Source organism: Garra rufa, chromosome 6 (genome assembly GCF_049309525.1).
Source record: "Garra rufa chromosome 6, GarRuf1.0, whole genome shotgun sequence".
Classification (NCBI taxonomy): Eukaryota; Metazoa; Chordata; class Actinopteri; order Cypriniformes; family Cyprinidae; genus Garra; species Garra rufa.
Genome location: NC_133366.1, coordinates 49,405,129 through 49,418,443, shown reverse-complemented (window position 1 = coordinate 49,418,443; position 13,315 = coordinate 49,405,129). Strand labels below are relative to the sequence as shown.

Genomic DNA, 13,315 nt, shown 5'->3' with positions numbered 1-13,315 from the left:
AACAATAGAAAAGATGAAAATAGTGTTTATAAAAAAAACACAAGGCAACCAATTGCATTCAGCATGTATTTTATCGTATTTCTTGAACGCAGTCTTTACTGAAACTCATTCAACCTCCTAGAGTGAAAGAAATAATGCAGAACGACTAAAAACTTAAAAATATGACAACTAGTAAAACAGTAATTTCTTCAATATACCAGCGACTGTGCTTGAGAAGCGCTGAAATGAATGGGCTTCAATGGAGGATCACACGCTTTACTTCCGCATTCCTCAGTTCCTATGGAAGCTTATTGTGTCGCAACTCTCTATGGCTCTGGTACAGCCTACGTCATGGTTACGTTTTCTTTTGTACACGGAAGAAACCGGAGAAATCAGCGGAGGACAGGGAGAGCGTCTCATAAGGTAAATCCACTTTCACTTTAACCTTCACTTAGATGTGTTTTAAAGATGGTATTAAATAGCTCGATAACAACATCAAGTAATTCGCTAAGAACCTAGCCTACATATGAATGTTAGGGTTCTCGCTGGGTGGATTCAGTGTCTCTGAAACACAAACCAGCTGTTCTCGAAGACGCCACGTTTACTGCGGACACGAATTCATGAGTTGGCCGATATGTAGATCAATAATCTTTACAAACTCACGGTAAACATGTTTGACTCTCAAGCTACTCTATCAAGTTGCATCTGACACATTTCGAGCGCAACAGCCAATGCCATAAAGGTAAAAATATATGGAGCCAATCAGAAAGCTCACTTCGTTCTAGACAGTGAATAATTTATTTTAATGGAAAATTGGACACCGACAGTGGCTCATGTGAACAGGCAGTATTCATTTGACTTGACTTGTTGGTCTAAGTTGTCTTGCAATTAATAATAATATGTGTTCAAATGAAAATGTTTTCACATTTCACATTTGTTGTCAATGATTTTCAGTAGACCAAAACAAAAATGCTGAAAAACAGACAGAATCTTAGCCTAGCTGCGCTACACTCTTGATTTAACCTTTGGTAATCTGAAATGGAATAAAGAATAGAATATATGAATATGGAATAGAATACATTCTTAAAAGAATATGAATGTAAGTAATCAAATCTCAATCTCTTACAGTGCCTCTCCTCCATCCATGGTGGCTCTTAAAGGGTTATGAAACCCCAGGCAACTTTTTCTGAGATTTAAGCAGAAGTGTTTGTGTTGCACATCATAGAAAGCAACGTTGGCATCTGCTAATATTAATTGTTAGAGATAACTGGTTAATTTTGAGCTTTTTTGCGCTATTTTCATCTTCCGGGTTTAAAATCTACATTGTCCTGACGTCATTTTTTGTGACGTGGCGATGGACTATAGTACATCGATGACGCGTCGGTGTCTCATAAATATTCATGCCGCTGCGTGTTCTTATCCTATGCGAAGTCGATTCGCTTAATTATTCACGACAGCGCTTGCTGATTTGCTGTGGCAGGCGCTTCAGTCTCAGTCTATGAGATCGCCCAGAGCCGTTTGTTTCTCTATGGCTCTGAGATCGCTTACATTAACTGAGAGGAACGTTCATGAGTGAAAGAGTCCGGCACACGCGATTCATTCACAAAGTAAGTGTAAGCGGTTTTTCTTTGACGCAACCCATCAAAAGGCTTATATAAACGCGCCAAAATAAGCCTTAACAGTTAGTGGTTCAACAGTGTGTTCATATATAGGTTTTCGATGCATAGTGCAAAAGAATGCACATTTATTTGTGTTTTAAACTCGTGGGGAGCGAAATGAAACTGTCTGAACCCAAAGTTGTCTGTGTGGTCTCTCTCCCCGATCTCCCCTCTACTCCACGCAGCGCTGTGAGCGCGCCACGCCCACTTCTGCAGCATTTTTCAAAACTGTGGTGAGAGTAGCCAGTGCTGAAACAGGGGGGTTTCGTAACCCTTTAAGCGATGCTCCAGAGAAGATGGGCCAAGCTTTGTGTATCTGCTCACGCAGTGCCATCACCATTGACAATAAGAGATACTACTTCATCCAGAAACTAGAAGAAGGGTAACTAGACTATTCTATCGTTAAAACTAGCTTACTAGAATTGTGTGATCCCAACGATTGAAAACAGGAATAGGAAGTAATAATATGTTTGAATACCATTGTCCAGCTTAAATGCTTACTGTCATATTTACCATTCATTAGATATACAGTTGAGGTCAAAAGGTTTACATACACCTGGCAGAATCTGCAAAATGTTAATTATCTAACCAAAATAAGAGGGAGTTATTTTTTTATTTAGTACTGACCTGAATAAGTCCACAAGAGAAAATAACAGTTGAATTTATAATAAATGTGCCTTTTCCAAAAATCCACAGCTGTGTTTTTGTTTAGATCCCACACATTCTTTTGGTTTTTCAGCATTTTTGTGTATTTGAACCCTTTTCAACAATGACTGTATGATTTTGAGATCCATCTTTTCACACTGAGGACAACTGAGGGACTCATATGCAACTATTACAGAAGGTTCAAATGCTCCCTGATGCTTCAGAAGGAAAAACAATGCATTAAGAGCTGGGGGTGTAAACTTAAGGTGTGTACATTTTTCTTATTTTGCGTAAAAAAAAAAAATTCTCTCTTAATGCATCGTGTTTCCTTCTGAAGCATCAGTGATCATTTGAACCTTCTGTAATAGTTGCATATGAGTCCATTTTTGTCCTCAGTGTGATCTCAAAATCATACAGTCATTGCTGAAAAGGGTTCAAATACACAAAAATGCTAAAAAACCAAATAATTTGAGGGACCTGAAGGATTTTTCTGAAGAACAGCAGGCAGTTTAACTGTTCAGGACAAACAAGGGACTCATGAACAACTATCACTAAACAAAAAACACAGCTGTGGATCATTCAGGTAACAACACAGTATTTAGGGTCACTTTTATAAATTCAACTATTATTTTCTCTTGCGTATTATATGTAAACACCTTCTATGTAGGCATGGGATGATAACCGGTTTCAAGGTTTACCGCGGTTTGAAAAAGTCACGGTTTCAAAACCGGAAACAAAAAAAGTTATACCGTTCCTACGATATGCGCATTTTCTGTGTCAAAGTGAAAGCGCAGGACTCCCTACTAGGTTGTGTGTGTGCGTCCCTGCAGAGAAAACAATGCAGCCCCTCCCCCACCGGTTAGTGCTCAGGCGCGTGTCTGTGTTTGTGCACGTGATCCACAGTCAGTGAGATTCAGCAGTAATATAAGTTCAGGACGGCCAAAGGAGGTGAACCCCCACAACACAGAGTGGGGAATAGCAGACTATATGTACTAATTTTACGTTTCTGTGAACTTTAGCACAACAATTAAGTTAAAGTGAAATCACGTCTTTGCTTTTAAGCCTTCTGTCACGTTAAAGGTGCAGTGTGTAGGTTTTGTGGCATCTAGCGGCGAGATTGTGAATTGCAGCAGAGTACCGCTCACCCCTCCCTTTACAGAACTACGGAAGCCGATACAGGATTTAAATCTCACCTTTTTTTGACAGCAACGAATAGTGAGATTTCTTTTAAAATGTAATTTAAGGAATTATATTAACTTTATCATTCAATAAAACTATGTTATTGTGAATATTACTTGTTCATCATTGTGTCAGTGTTTTTTTCGCAAGCTGATTCTATGTTAATAAAAACATAATGGTTAATTAAGGTCTTTATGCACCCCTGAAAACATAGTTATTGCACCACTGTCTAGAGATCATCTTAAATATTACACGGGGCACCTTTAACACAAGTGACTGCAATTTAATTTAATTAAGAAGATTCAATTATTTATTTTAATTATTTTGCCTTCTGTTCCATGTTACAAAATGTTCTATATGTTTCCTAAAATAAAATATACTGTAATCCGTTTGGGGAAAAAAAGGTTGTTTTTTTTACCCAGACATTTAAATGTAACATTGTAGAGCAGTGATTACAATACCGTAATACCGTGAAACCGTGATATTTTTATCCAAGGTTATCATACCGTCAGAATCTTATACCGGCCCATGCCTACTTCTATGTGAAGTATCTAATTCAGTTCGATTCTAAATTAAAATTAACAAGCATTTTGTATGATCCCTCCTATTTTGGTAAAATAATTTGTTAATTTTGAAATTCTGCAATGTAAACCTTTGTATTTAATAGAATTATTGTGATATGTCAGTTTTCATTATACTTTTTTGAAGTGAAATGTATTAGCTAAATTATAAAGGTCTAAGAAATACATATCTTTAATCATAACTTGGTTCTCTGCACCTTCTAGAGGTTTCAGCTATGTGGATCTGGTAGAAGGTGCACACGATGGCCGCTTCTACGCTCTAAAGCGAATCCTTTGCCATGACCGCGAGGGCCGCAAGGAGGCTCAGACCGAGGTGGAGATGCACCGCCTTTTCAACCACCCCAACGTCCTCAGCCTGACCGCACACACCTTCATGGAGCGTGGCAGCAAGTGTGAAGCCTGGTTGTTGCTACCGTACATCAGTGTGAGTGAGCCGTGTTTTGCTTTTCCATTCTAGGCGACTAATATGTTTAAGAGTCTAGTGAGTTCAGAGATGTGCAGTATGTCATTTAAAGGAGAATTTCACTTCCAGAATAAAAAATTCTCAATAATTTACTCAGCGGAAAAGAAATTAAGGTTTATAAGGAAAACGTTTCAAGATTTTTCGCTGTATAGTGGACTTCTATGGAGGCCAATGGGTTGAAGGTCCAAATTGCAGTTTCAGTGCAGCTTCAGATGTTGTCTAGCAAAACGATTGGTCATTCATTAAATTAATATTCATATACTTTTTAACCACAAATGTGTTTCTTCACACATTATGTTATTATGTTGAAAAGGTCATGGGTGTTTAGTTCTTCATCTGTGTAATCTGGTTCAAAAAGGTAGGGTAGGGCAAAAAAACTTTTCTTCTACAGCTATAAAATCGTCCGACATTGTTGTTTACCTTTTCTGTAAGGGGCATTTGACTTCATGTTTGCTTTGTAAACGTTGAGTCGGTACTTCCGCCTACGTCATGCGTGACCTTTCCAACATGACTACGTAATGTGTGAAGTCGAGCTAGATAAGACCTTTTTCCTCGGCTGGGATCTTGTAGAGCCCTTTGAAGCTGCATTGAATCTGCAATTTGGACCTTCAACCTTTAACCATTGTAGAAAAATCCAGGGATGTTTTCCTCCAAAAGCGTAATTTTTTGCAACTGAAGAAAGGAAGACATGAACATCTTGGATGACTTAGGGATGAGTAAATTATGAGCAAATTTTTATTCTGGAATTGAACTTCTCCTTTAAAATTGTTTCATTTGTTGAATTGTTCCTGTGCAGAAAGGAAGTCTGTGGTCTGTTCTTGAGAAGCTGCGGGATAAGGGGAGCTCTATGTCTGAAAGCCGCATATTGCACATTCTGCATGGCATCTGCGAAGGCCTCAAAGCGATTCATGATAAAGGCTATGCCCACAGGTACTGAGAGTAAAATTCATCCATTTTAAACCCAAATTTTTGTTGTTAATTTAGCCTTTGTTCTGCATTGAAGATGAAACTTGTGAAAAATAGCTACTACTACTACATTAGTGAATGCATATTTTGGATTTCCTTTTGTTTTTATATGTTTGGTTTTCATTTTAGTTTAAATTTTCGGAATTTTGTTTTAGCACTGCAACTTAAATCTGTTGCAACATTTCTAATTGTCATTTATGTTTCTCATACGATGTTTATTTTATTTTAGATTTATTTCAATAGGGAGAAAAAAGCTATTTTTAATAGTTTTTAATCATTTAAACTGATTTTGTTGCTAGAACTACACTATCAGGTTTTTGAATAGTAAGATTTGTAATGTTTTCTAAAGAAGTCTATTCTGCTTGCCAAGCCTGCATGAATTTGATCCAAAGTACAGCTAAAAGAGTAAGGTTTTGAAATATTTTTTCAAAGCTGATTTTTTACTGCGTCGTTACTCCAGTCACTTGATCCTTCAGAAATCATTCTAGTATTATGATTTGCTGCATTTATTATTGAGTAGAATTTTTTTCAGGTTTCTTTGCTGATTAGAAATGTCAGAAGAAAAGCATTCATCTGAAATAGAAATCTTTTGTTATGTCTTTATCATCACATTTGATCAATTTAAAGCATCCTTGCTAAATAAAAGTATTAATTTCTACAAATGAATTTCTATACGTAGAAAGGTATTTGAAAGGTATAGTGTATGATGCTACAAAAGCTGTTTATTTCAGATTAATGCTGCTAAGTGCTTTGGATCATTTTTAAATGTATTTAAATAGAAAATAGTTGTTTTAAATTGTAAAAAATATTTCAGAATTTTACTGTTTTTTTTCTGTACTTTAGATCAAATAAATGCAGGCTTGGTGAGCAGAAAAAAACCTGTAAAAACCATTAAAATTTTACTGTTCAAAAACTTTTGACTGCATGTTTAGCATACTGTGCGACATTTTAATGTAGTGTTACTGATGAATCCATTTAGAGCTGCAATATCAGCTTGAAACCCAATGCCATGGTTGAGTAAATCCCCAAAGATGGAGTATTCATCATCAAAATAGACTGAAGACTTTAAGTAAAATAAAAATAGATTAAGAATCAGCATATTCAAATGATTTCTGGAAGATCATGTACTTTTAAATCTTGTTTTCCTTTTGGTATTGTCACTCTAACATGAGCTTTATTTTTGAAAACAGGGACTTGAAGCCCACCAATGTTTTACTGGATGAGAATGATCGCCCTTTATTAATGGACTTGGGCTCCATGAACAAGGCCAGGATTGAAGTTCGAGGGTCACGGGAGGCCATGACAGTCCAGGTTAGAGCAGGAAATTGTCTAGATGCACTTATCCAACATTTTCAGCGAATCAAAACATAAACTGGATCACTTTTGCACACTTTCTCTTTCAGGATTGGGCCGCTCAGAGGTGCACCATCTCCTACAGAGCACCTGAGCTCTTCAATGTGGAAAGTCACTGTATCATTGATGAGAGAACAGACATTTGGGTAATTCTCAAAACCTACCCATGACATGTTTTATTGCTGTTCAGTGTGTTTAGTTTTGTCTGCGCAGGGGTAATGTTAGTAAACTTTTTCCTTTCATATCACTTCACCTTCAGATCAGCATAATGTTATGTCTATGGCAGGCTGTTATGTCTGATGTAGGTAACTTTTGTATTTTCTGTGCTAGTCTCTAGGTTGTGTGCTGTACTGTATGATGATACTGGAGGGGCCGTATGATTTAATATTTCAGAAGGGTGACAGCGTGGCTCTCGCTGTCCAGAATCCCGTCTCCATTCCACAGCCATGCAGGTGAGCTTGAGTTGTTTCAGTGCCATTATTGTGTAAAATAATTCAGTCTCTGTGGACCGCATTGAAAAAGACAGCTCTTTGCAATGCCAGATACAATGTTCTGTCAATAATCTTCAAATGTAAAATATATGTAATATAAGGTTACATTTTAAATCATAATATAAAATTGATGTATTTTGAACTAATTAAAGAAATTTACACGTGTACATTTCTTAAATGTAGAATATTCTTTTTTCAATATTTTGTAAACTAATTTTCCCCTCGTTAATATTTTTAAATATATAATATTAAAATATATTAATTTAAAATATTAATTTTTTTTATAAAATCTTATATATACACATGCACACACACACTAAAATATCATTATAAAATATCATTTAAATATAATACTACAAATTTAACTTAAATTATACTTAAATATTTTTTTAAGTATATGAATGATCAATATATAATATTTTTTAAAACGATTATATTTTGTTTTAAATGAAATATTTTAAATAATATTACGATAATATATTTTGAACTAATTTAAAAATGTGCTCATTGTGTAACTTTCTTTAAATGTGACATATTATTTTTTTTAAATATTATATGTTGTGAACTACCCCCCCCCCCATTATAAAACTTAAACATATGGAATATTATATCTTTTATATCTATCTATTATAATATTAAAATATAATTTATTTTAAATAAATATTAAAATTAAATGTGTTTTTATTTATATATTGTTGTTATTTTTCTGCACATTTTTGTAAAAAATGTTTAATGGTGAAATCTTTAAAGAAAAACGGTATTTTAAAAAACATTATAATATTATCTTTTGAACTAATTAAAAAAATGTGCATTGTTTGACTTTCTTAAAGATAAAATATTCTTTTTTAAAATATTATATTTTGTGAACTCTATTATAAAAATGAACAGAGTTAAACGTGCAATATTATATATTTTAATATTTAATATTAGAATATAGTAATCATGTTATTCTGCACATTTTTGTAAATTAAATTACTTAAATTATTATATTTTGTTTTTAATTAAATATATTTTAAATAATATATTTTGAACTATTTTATATTATCTCATTAAAAAAGGTCTTGCTTAGATTAAGTTGCTTAAATGATTATTTTAAAAACGGAGTATACTTAATTTTTAATAAAATTGATCATATTTTAAATGGTTTAATAAATTAAATTACTGAAATAATATATATATATAATATTATACATTTCCAATTATATTGTAGTATTCTATTATTCTATTATTGATCTTGATAAATGGAGAATGCTACCTGCCTAAGAGACATCGTATCTTTAACATGTCTTTATCTTTGACAGTTATTCTCAAGGTCTTCAAACCCTCCTCAGCTCCACTATGGTGACCAACCCTCAGGAAAGGCCCAGAATCAGCTGGATCCTTGACCAGGTCCAGAACCTTCGGGACTCAACCGGTACAGATGTCGATACCAACAGAGTATGATGCTTCCACTAAGACCTCACATCCGTTTTCCAGTGGACTCTGGACGTTTTGGACTATGCACTCTCTCTTTTGGACAAAAAAAAACCCACTGAACTCACAAGCCTTGCAAACATTTGCTTTGTCTTACCTCAGTGAGCTCAGCACGCCATGGTTCACACTAGCCTTCGCAACAACGTCTCGTATTTCACCCCAAAATCCTTATCTTATGATTTTGGGGTAAGATATGGTTTTGTGGAATTCACTGTTATGGCACACAAACCACACAATAAGGGCAATAGCTATATTTGCTACAATGGCTGCATTATCACAGACACCGGTTACGTATGGTCAAACCAGTTGTTGTCCGATTGTAATTTGGCTTGTGTGTCCTTTTCCAGATTTCTTAGCTTGTACATTTTAAGAAACCAAAACAAATATATATTTATGAGGGTTTTGATTGGAATTTTAGCCGTTTAAAATGTAATTGACATTAGTTAGGTTATTTAAACAACAGTTCGCCTGATAAAGCAAGACATCCAAGGTTTTTTGTGGGAAGATAAAGCTGTGTTACTGCCATTTGTGAAACTAAATCGTCTGCAAAGTCCTATGTATGTTGTAGCATTGAAAAAAAAATAGTTCTGCCCATGTTTAATGAAGGAAAATGTCTAGGAAATTAAAGAATAAGTAATTTTAAGCTGCTTGGCTTGTTTGGCTATAGCACTCAGCTTTTATCAGCAAGTGAAAGTGATGTTAGTTATGCTACGCTCAGTATTTCTTTCAGACTTTGAGAAGATGTATAACAAATGTGAAAACTTGTTAATGCTAGTTCACGTTACTTTACATAAGGAAAGTACTTTTGGTTTACCAGTACAAATTTGCTTCATTTAGTATATGTTTGTTTAATCGCTTACAGTATTAGGATATTCTTTAAAGGAACCTTGTAAAAAAATATTTTAAATGTATTTAAGTATGCATTTTAATTAAGGAAGAAATCAACTACATATAATTTCTGCATTCAGTTGCACGGCCAGTCAAAAAATTTTGGACAGTAAGATTTTTAATGTTTTTAAATAAACGTAAAAAAAAAAAAAAAAGTAAGAAGTCTCTTCTGCTCACCAAGCCTGCATTTATTTAATTCAAAGTACAGCAAAAACAGTAACAATTTTGAATGTTTTTTTACTATTTAAAATAACTTGTCTATCTGAATATATTTTAAAATGTAATTTATTCCTGAAATTTTAAAGCTGACTTTTTAGCATCATTACTCCTGTCTTCAGTGTGACATGATCCTTATATAATTCTAATATTTTGATTTTCTTCTCAAAAAACATTTAAGATTTCTTTGATGAATAGAAAGTTTGGAAGAAAAGCATTTATCTGAAAAGGGGATTCTTTTGTAACATTATAAATGTCTATGATCAATTTAAAGCATTCTTGCTAAATAAAAGTGTTCATTTCTATAATTTCTTTTTCCAAAAAAAATTACGGACTCCAAGCTTTTGAATGGTTTAGTGTGTAATTTTACAAAAACTTTTTATTTCGGATAAATGCTGATCTTTGCTTCTTTCTATTCATCAAAGAATCCTAAAAAAATTAACTCAACTGTTTTAAATATTAATAATAATATGTTTCTTGAATAGAAAGTCAACAAATCAAAATGATTTAAGGAGGATCATGCGACACTGAAGACTGGAGTTATGATGCTGAAAAATTAGTTGAAAATTACATTTTAAAATATATTCAAATAGAAAACGACTATTTTTTTAAAAAAAAATCACTTTTTTTCTTTACTTTGGATCAAATAAATGCCAGCTTGATAAGCAGAAGAGTCTTTAAAAAAATCAAAAAGCAAAATCTTACTGTTCAAAAACTTTTGACTGTTAGTGCATTTGTTTATGATGTCTGATAAGGCTTGTCTAATGAGGATGAATCTCTCAAAATAATGTCTAGGTCATATTTTATTCCAAATATTAGCAAAAATAAAATATAAAAAAGTAAATCAAACCGGTTTGTTGGACCATTACATTTTTGGCATTATGTTCATATGACCAAGACATGTTTTAGGAGATATATGCATTACCAGCTCGTTCATAATTCAGAACTAAATTTACTGAAGCATTCCATATGTATATGTATTGTAGCGGGAATTTTATCTGTGAATAAGGACCTAAATGTGTTTTTGCTTTTTGTTTGTTTTATGTTTTTAAACAGCAGTGATTTTCTGATTATTTCAGAAATATTATAACATTTTGATTTACTGCAGAGTGCTTTGTGGCTTTCCTCATTTTGACTAGGATTTTGTTGTTTCAAAAGGACTTTTAACTTGCACATTAACTTCTGTTCAGGAATTCTTAATTATGCAAGCTTTTTAATATATAGGATAAAAGACTGGAGACATGTATCTTGGCATTTATTTACGTGTATTTCTTTAATTTTATGAATGGAATAAAGTGTGATTGAAACAGCGATAACTGGAATTGATTTCAGTATCACCACACAGGGGCGATGTTGCTCAAGTTGTGTTGTGATCTCAAGTTGACCCAGGCGTAGCGAAACACTGGTAATACCTTGGTGTTTTAGCAACTAATACAGTGTTTTCTTCCCGTGAGAGTGGGCACATTTGTACATTTTATGGGTCTGGCTTCCAGCCTCATCCATGTTCAGCTATTTTTTACTGTACAAAATAACTTGTTTTGCTGCTTGATGTTGAAAATTGGTGTGTCCTACCACATTATTTTAATGTATTATCTTGATTTTAAGCACACTGGTTTGTAGTGCCAACAGTTTTACTCTTGTTTTGCTTCTCCTTAAATGGACCGGAAGTCTCACACATAGGCTTATTTCCACGTTAAAGAAGGTGGATACTTAAAAGTACTTTGGACTTTTATACCATTTAAATTAGTCATATAGCTCTGTGCATGGAATATATGAAATTAACATGGTATTGCCTCCTGATTCATCATTTTATAACGGAACTCTCTGATAAAGTGGGATTTTGTATTTTTCTCCTCTTTTGTTTACATTTTTGCAGAATGGAAAATACTTGCTTATAATGAAAGCTTCTTTTTTACTTAAACTGTGATGTATGATACACCAGTTGTAATTCAAGATTAAAGATATGTAATTCAAAATATGACAGTCAAGATGCACCATTGTCTCTTTCAAGTTTGAAATAAATCAGAATTAATTAAAATATTTACATTTATTTTATAGCGGTTTACAGTGGTGCAAACCAAGAAATACAGTTGAAGTCAAAAGTTTACCTTGCAGAATCTGCAAAATGTTAATTATTTTACTATAATAAAAGGGATCATACAAAATGCATGTAATTTTCTATTTAGTACTGACCTGAATAAGATTCAATGTCACATAAAAGATGTTTAGTCCACAAGAGAAAATAATAGTTGAATGTATAAAAATCACCCTGTTCAAAAGTTTACATATGCTGGATTCTTAATACTGTGTTGTTACCTGAATGATCCACAGCTATGTTTTTCTTTAGTGATAGTTGTTCATGAGTCCCTTGTTTGATCTGAACAGTTAAACTGCCTGCTGTACTTCAAAAAATCTGTCCTACAAATTCTTTGGTTTTTTAGCATTTTTGTGTATTTGAACCCTTTCCAACAATGACTGTATGGTTTTGAGATCCATCTTTTCACACTGAGGACAACTGAGGGACTATGGGACAATGCAACTATTACAGAAACGTGTAAGTATCTTCAGTAGGGCAGTGCTAAATGAAAAAAAATATATGATATTTAGGCAAAATGATAAAAAATGTACACATCCTCACAGGGCTGGACTGGTAATCTGACCCGGTGGGCCGACGCACTTGGGGGCTGGTCGATATAATATGATTTTTTTCTTTTTTTTTTTTTTAATTGGCCAACAACCGGCCCATAAAGCAGGGACAGCGGCCCATTGGTTCATTTTCCATACTGACACTGGGCTGGCCTAATCATCTCTTAACAGGCTCCACCCTTCCCCCTCTGTTTCTTGTGTCAGATGCAGTCAGTGGCTCAGAGCCAGAAATCAGTGGATTTAGGATGGAGAAGCAAAAACGCAAGGGCAAGGGGGGTGCGGAGAAGTTGCGGGCCAAAAACATAGAGAGTGAGTACACTGGTCCATGGCACTTAGTTCTCAGCTTTGTAGGGGTTTTTGGGAATGGAACAGTAGATATGCATATCTACAGGAGCCGCAAGGATGGTGTACTTGTTGGTTGTGTCCGACCGATTGTGGTGGGCCGGTCTGAGCAAAAATGCCAGGGCCCTTTTTTTTATCCCAGTCCAGCCCTGCATCCTCATTCTATTCATAAGTTTTCACCCCTGACTCTTAATGCATTGTTTTTCCTTCTGGGGCATCAGTGAGCGTTTGAACCTTCTGTAATAGTTATTGTCCTTAGTGGGAAAAGAACGATCTCAAAATTACAGTTGTTGTTGTTGAAAAGGGTTCAAACACACAAAAATGCTGAAAAACCAAAGAATCTGTGGGATCTGAAAAAATTTGATCCCTCTTATTTTGGTAAAATAATTTACATTTTGCAGATTCTATTTGTTTTGATGGCTGACCTTCACAAAA

The 13,315-nt window shown here is 34.2% G+C and overlaps 1 protein-coding gene across 1 annotated transcript; it reads left to right on the top strand.

The window, feature by feature from the left end:
- Positions 1 to 356: 356 nt before the first annotated feature.
- stk16 (serine/threonine kinase 16) lies at positions 357 to 10,498 on the top strand. The gene is made up of 8 exons (XM_073842131.1): positions 357 to 402; positions 1,108 to 2,019; positions 4,247 to 4,466; positions 5,302 to 5,435; positions 6,662 to 6,782; positions 6,875 to 6,970; positions 7,155 to 7,276; positions 8,617 to 10,498. The coding sequence occupies exons 2-8, from the start codon at positions 1,934 to 1,936 to the stop codon at positions 8,756 to 8,758; spliced, it is 921 nt and encodes a 306-aa protein (XP_073698232.1). The 5' UTR covers positions 357 to 402; positions 1,108 to 1,933; the 3' UTR covers positions 8,759 to 10,498.
- Positions 10,499 to 13,315: the final 2,817 nt, after the last annotated feature.

Bases quoted from the DNA above. Each gene is read 5' to 3' on its own strand.
- stk16 (XM_073842131.1), top strand. From the start codon at position 1,934: ATGGGCCAAGCTTTGTGTATCTGCTCACGCAGTGCCATCACCATTGAC. The intron at 6,783-6,874 runs GTTAGAGCAGGA...TTTCTCTTTCAG, and splicing joins GGGAGGCCATGACAGTCCAG to GATTGGGCCGCTCAGAGGTG. The intron at 7,277-8,616 runs GTGAGCTTGAGT...TATCTTTGACAG, and splicing joins TCCATTCCACAGCCATGCAG to TTATTCTCAAGGTCTTCAAA.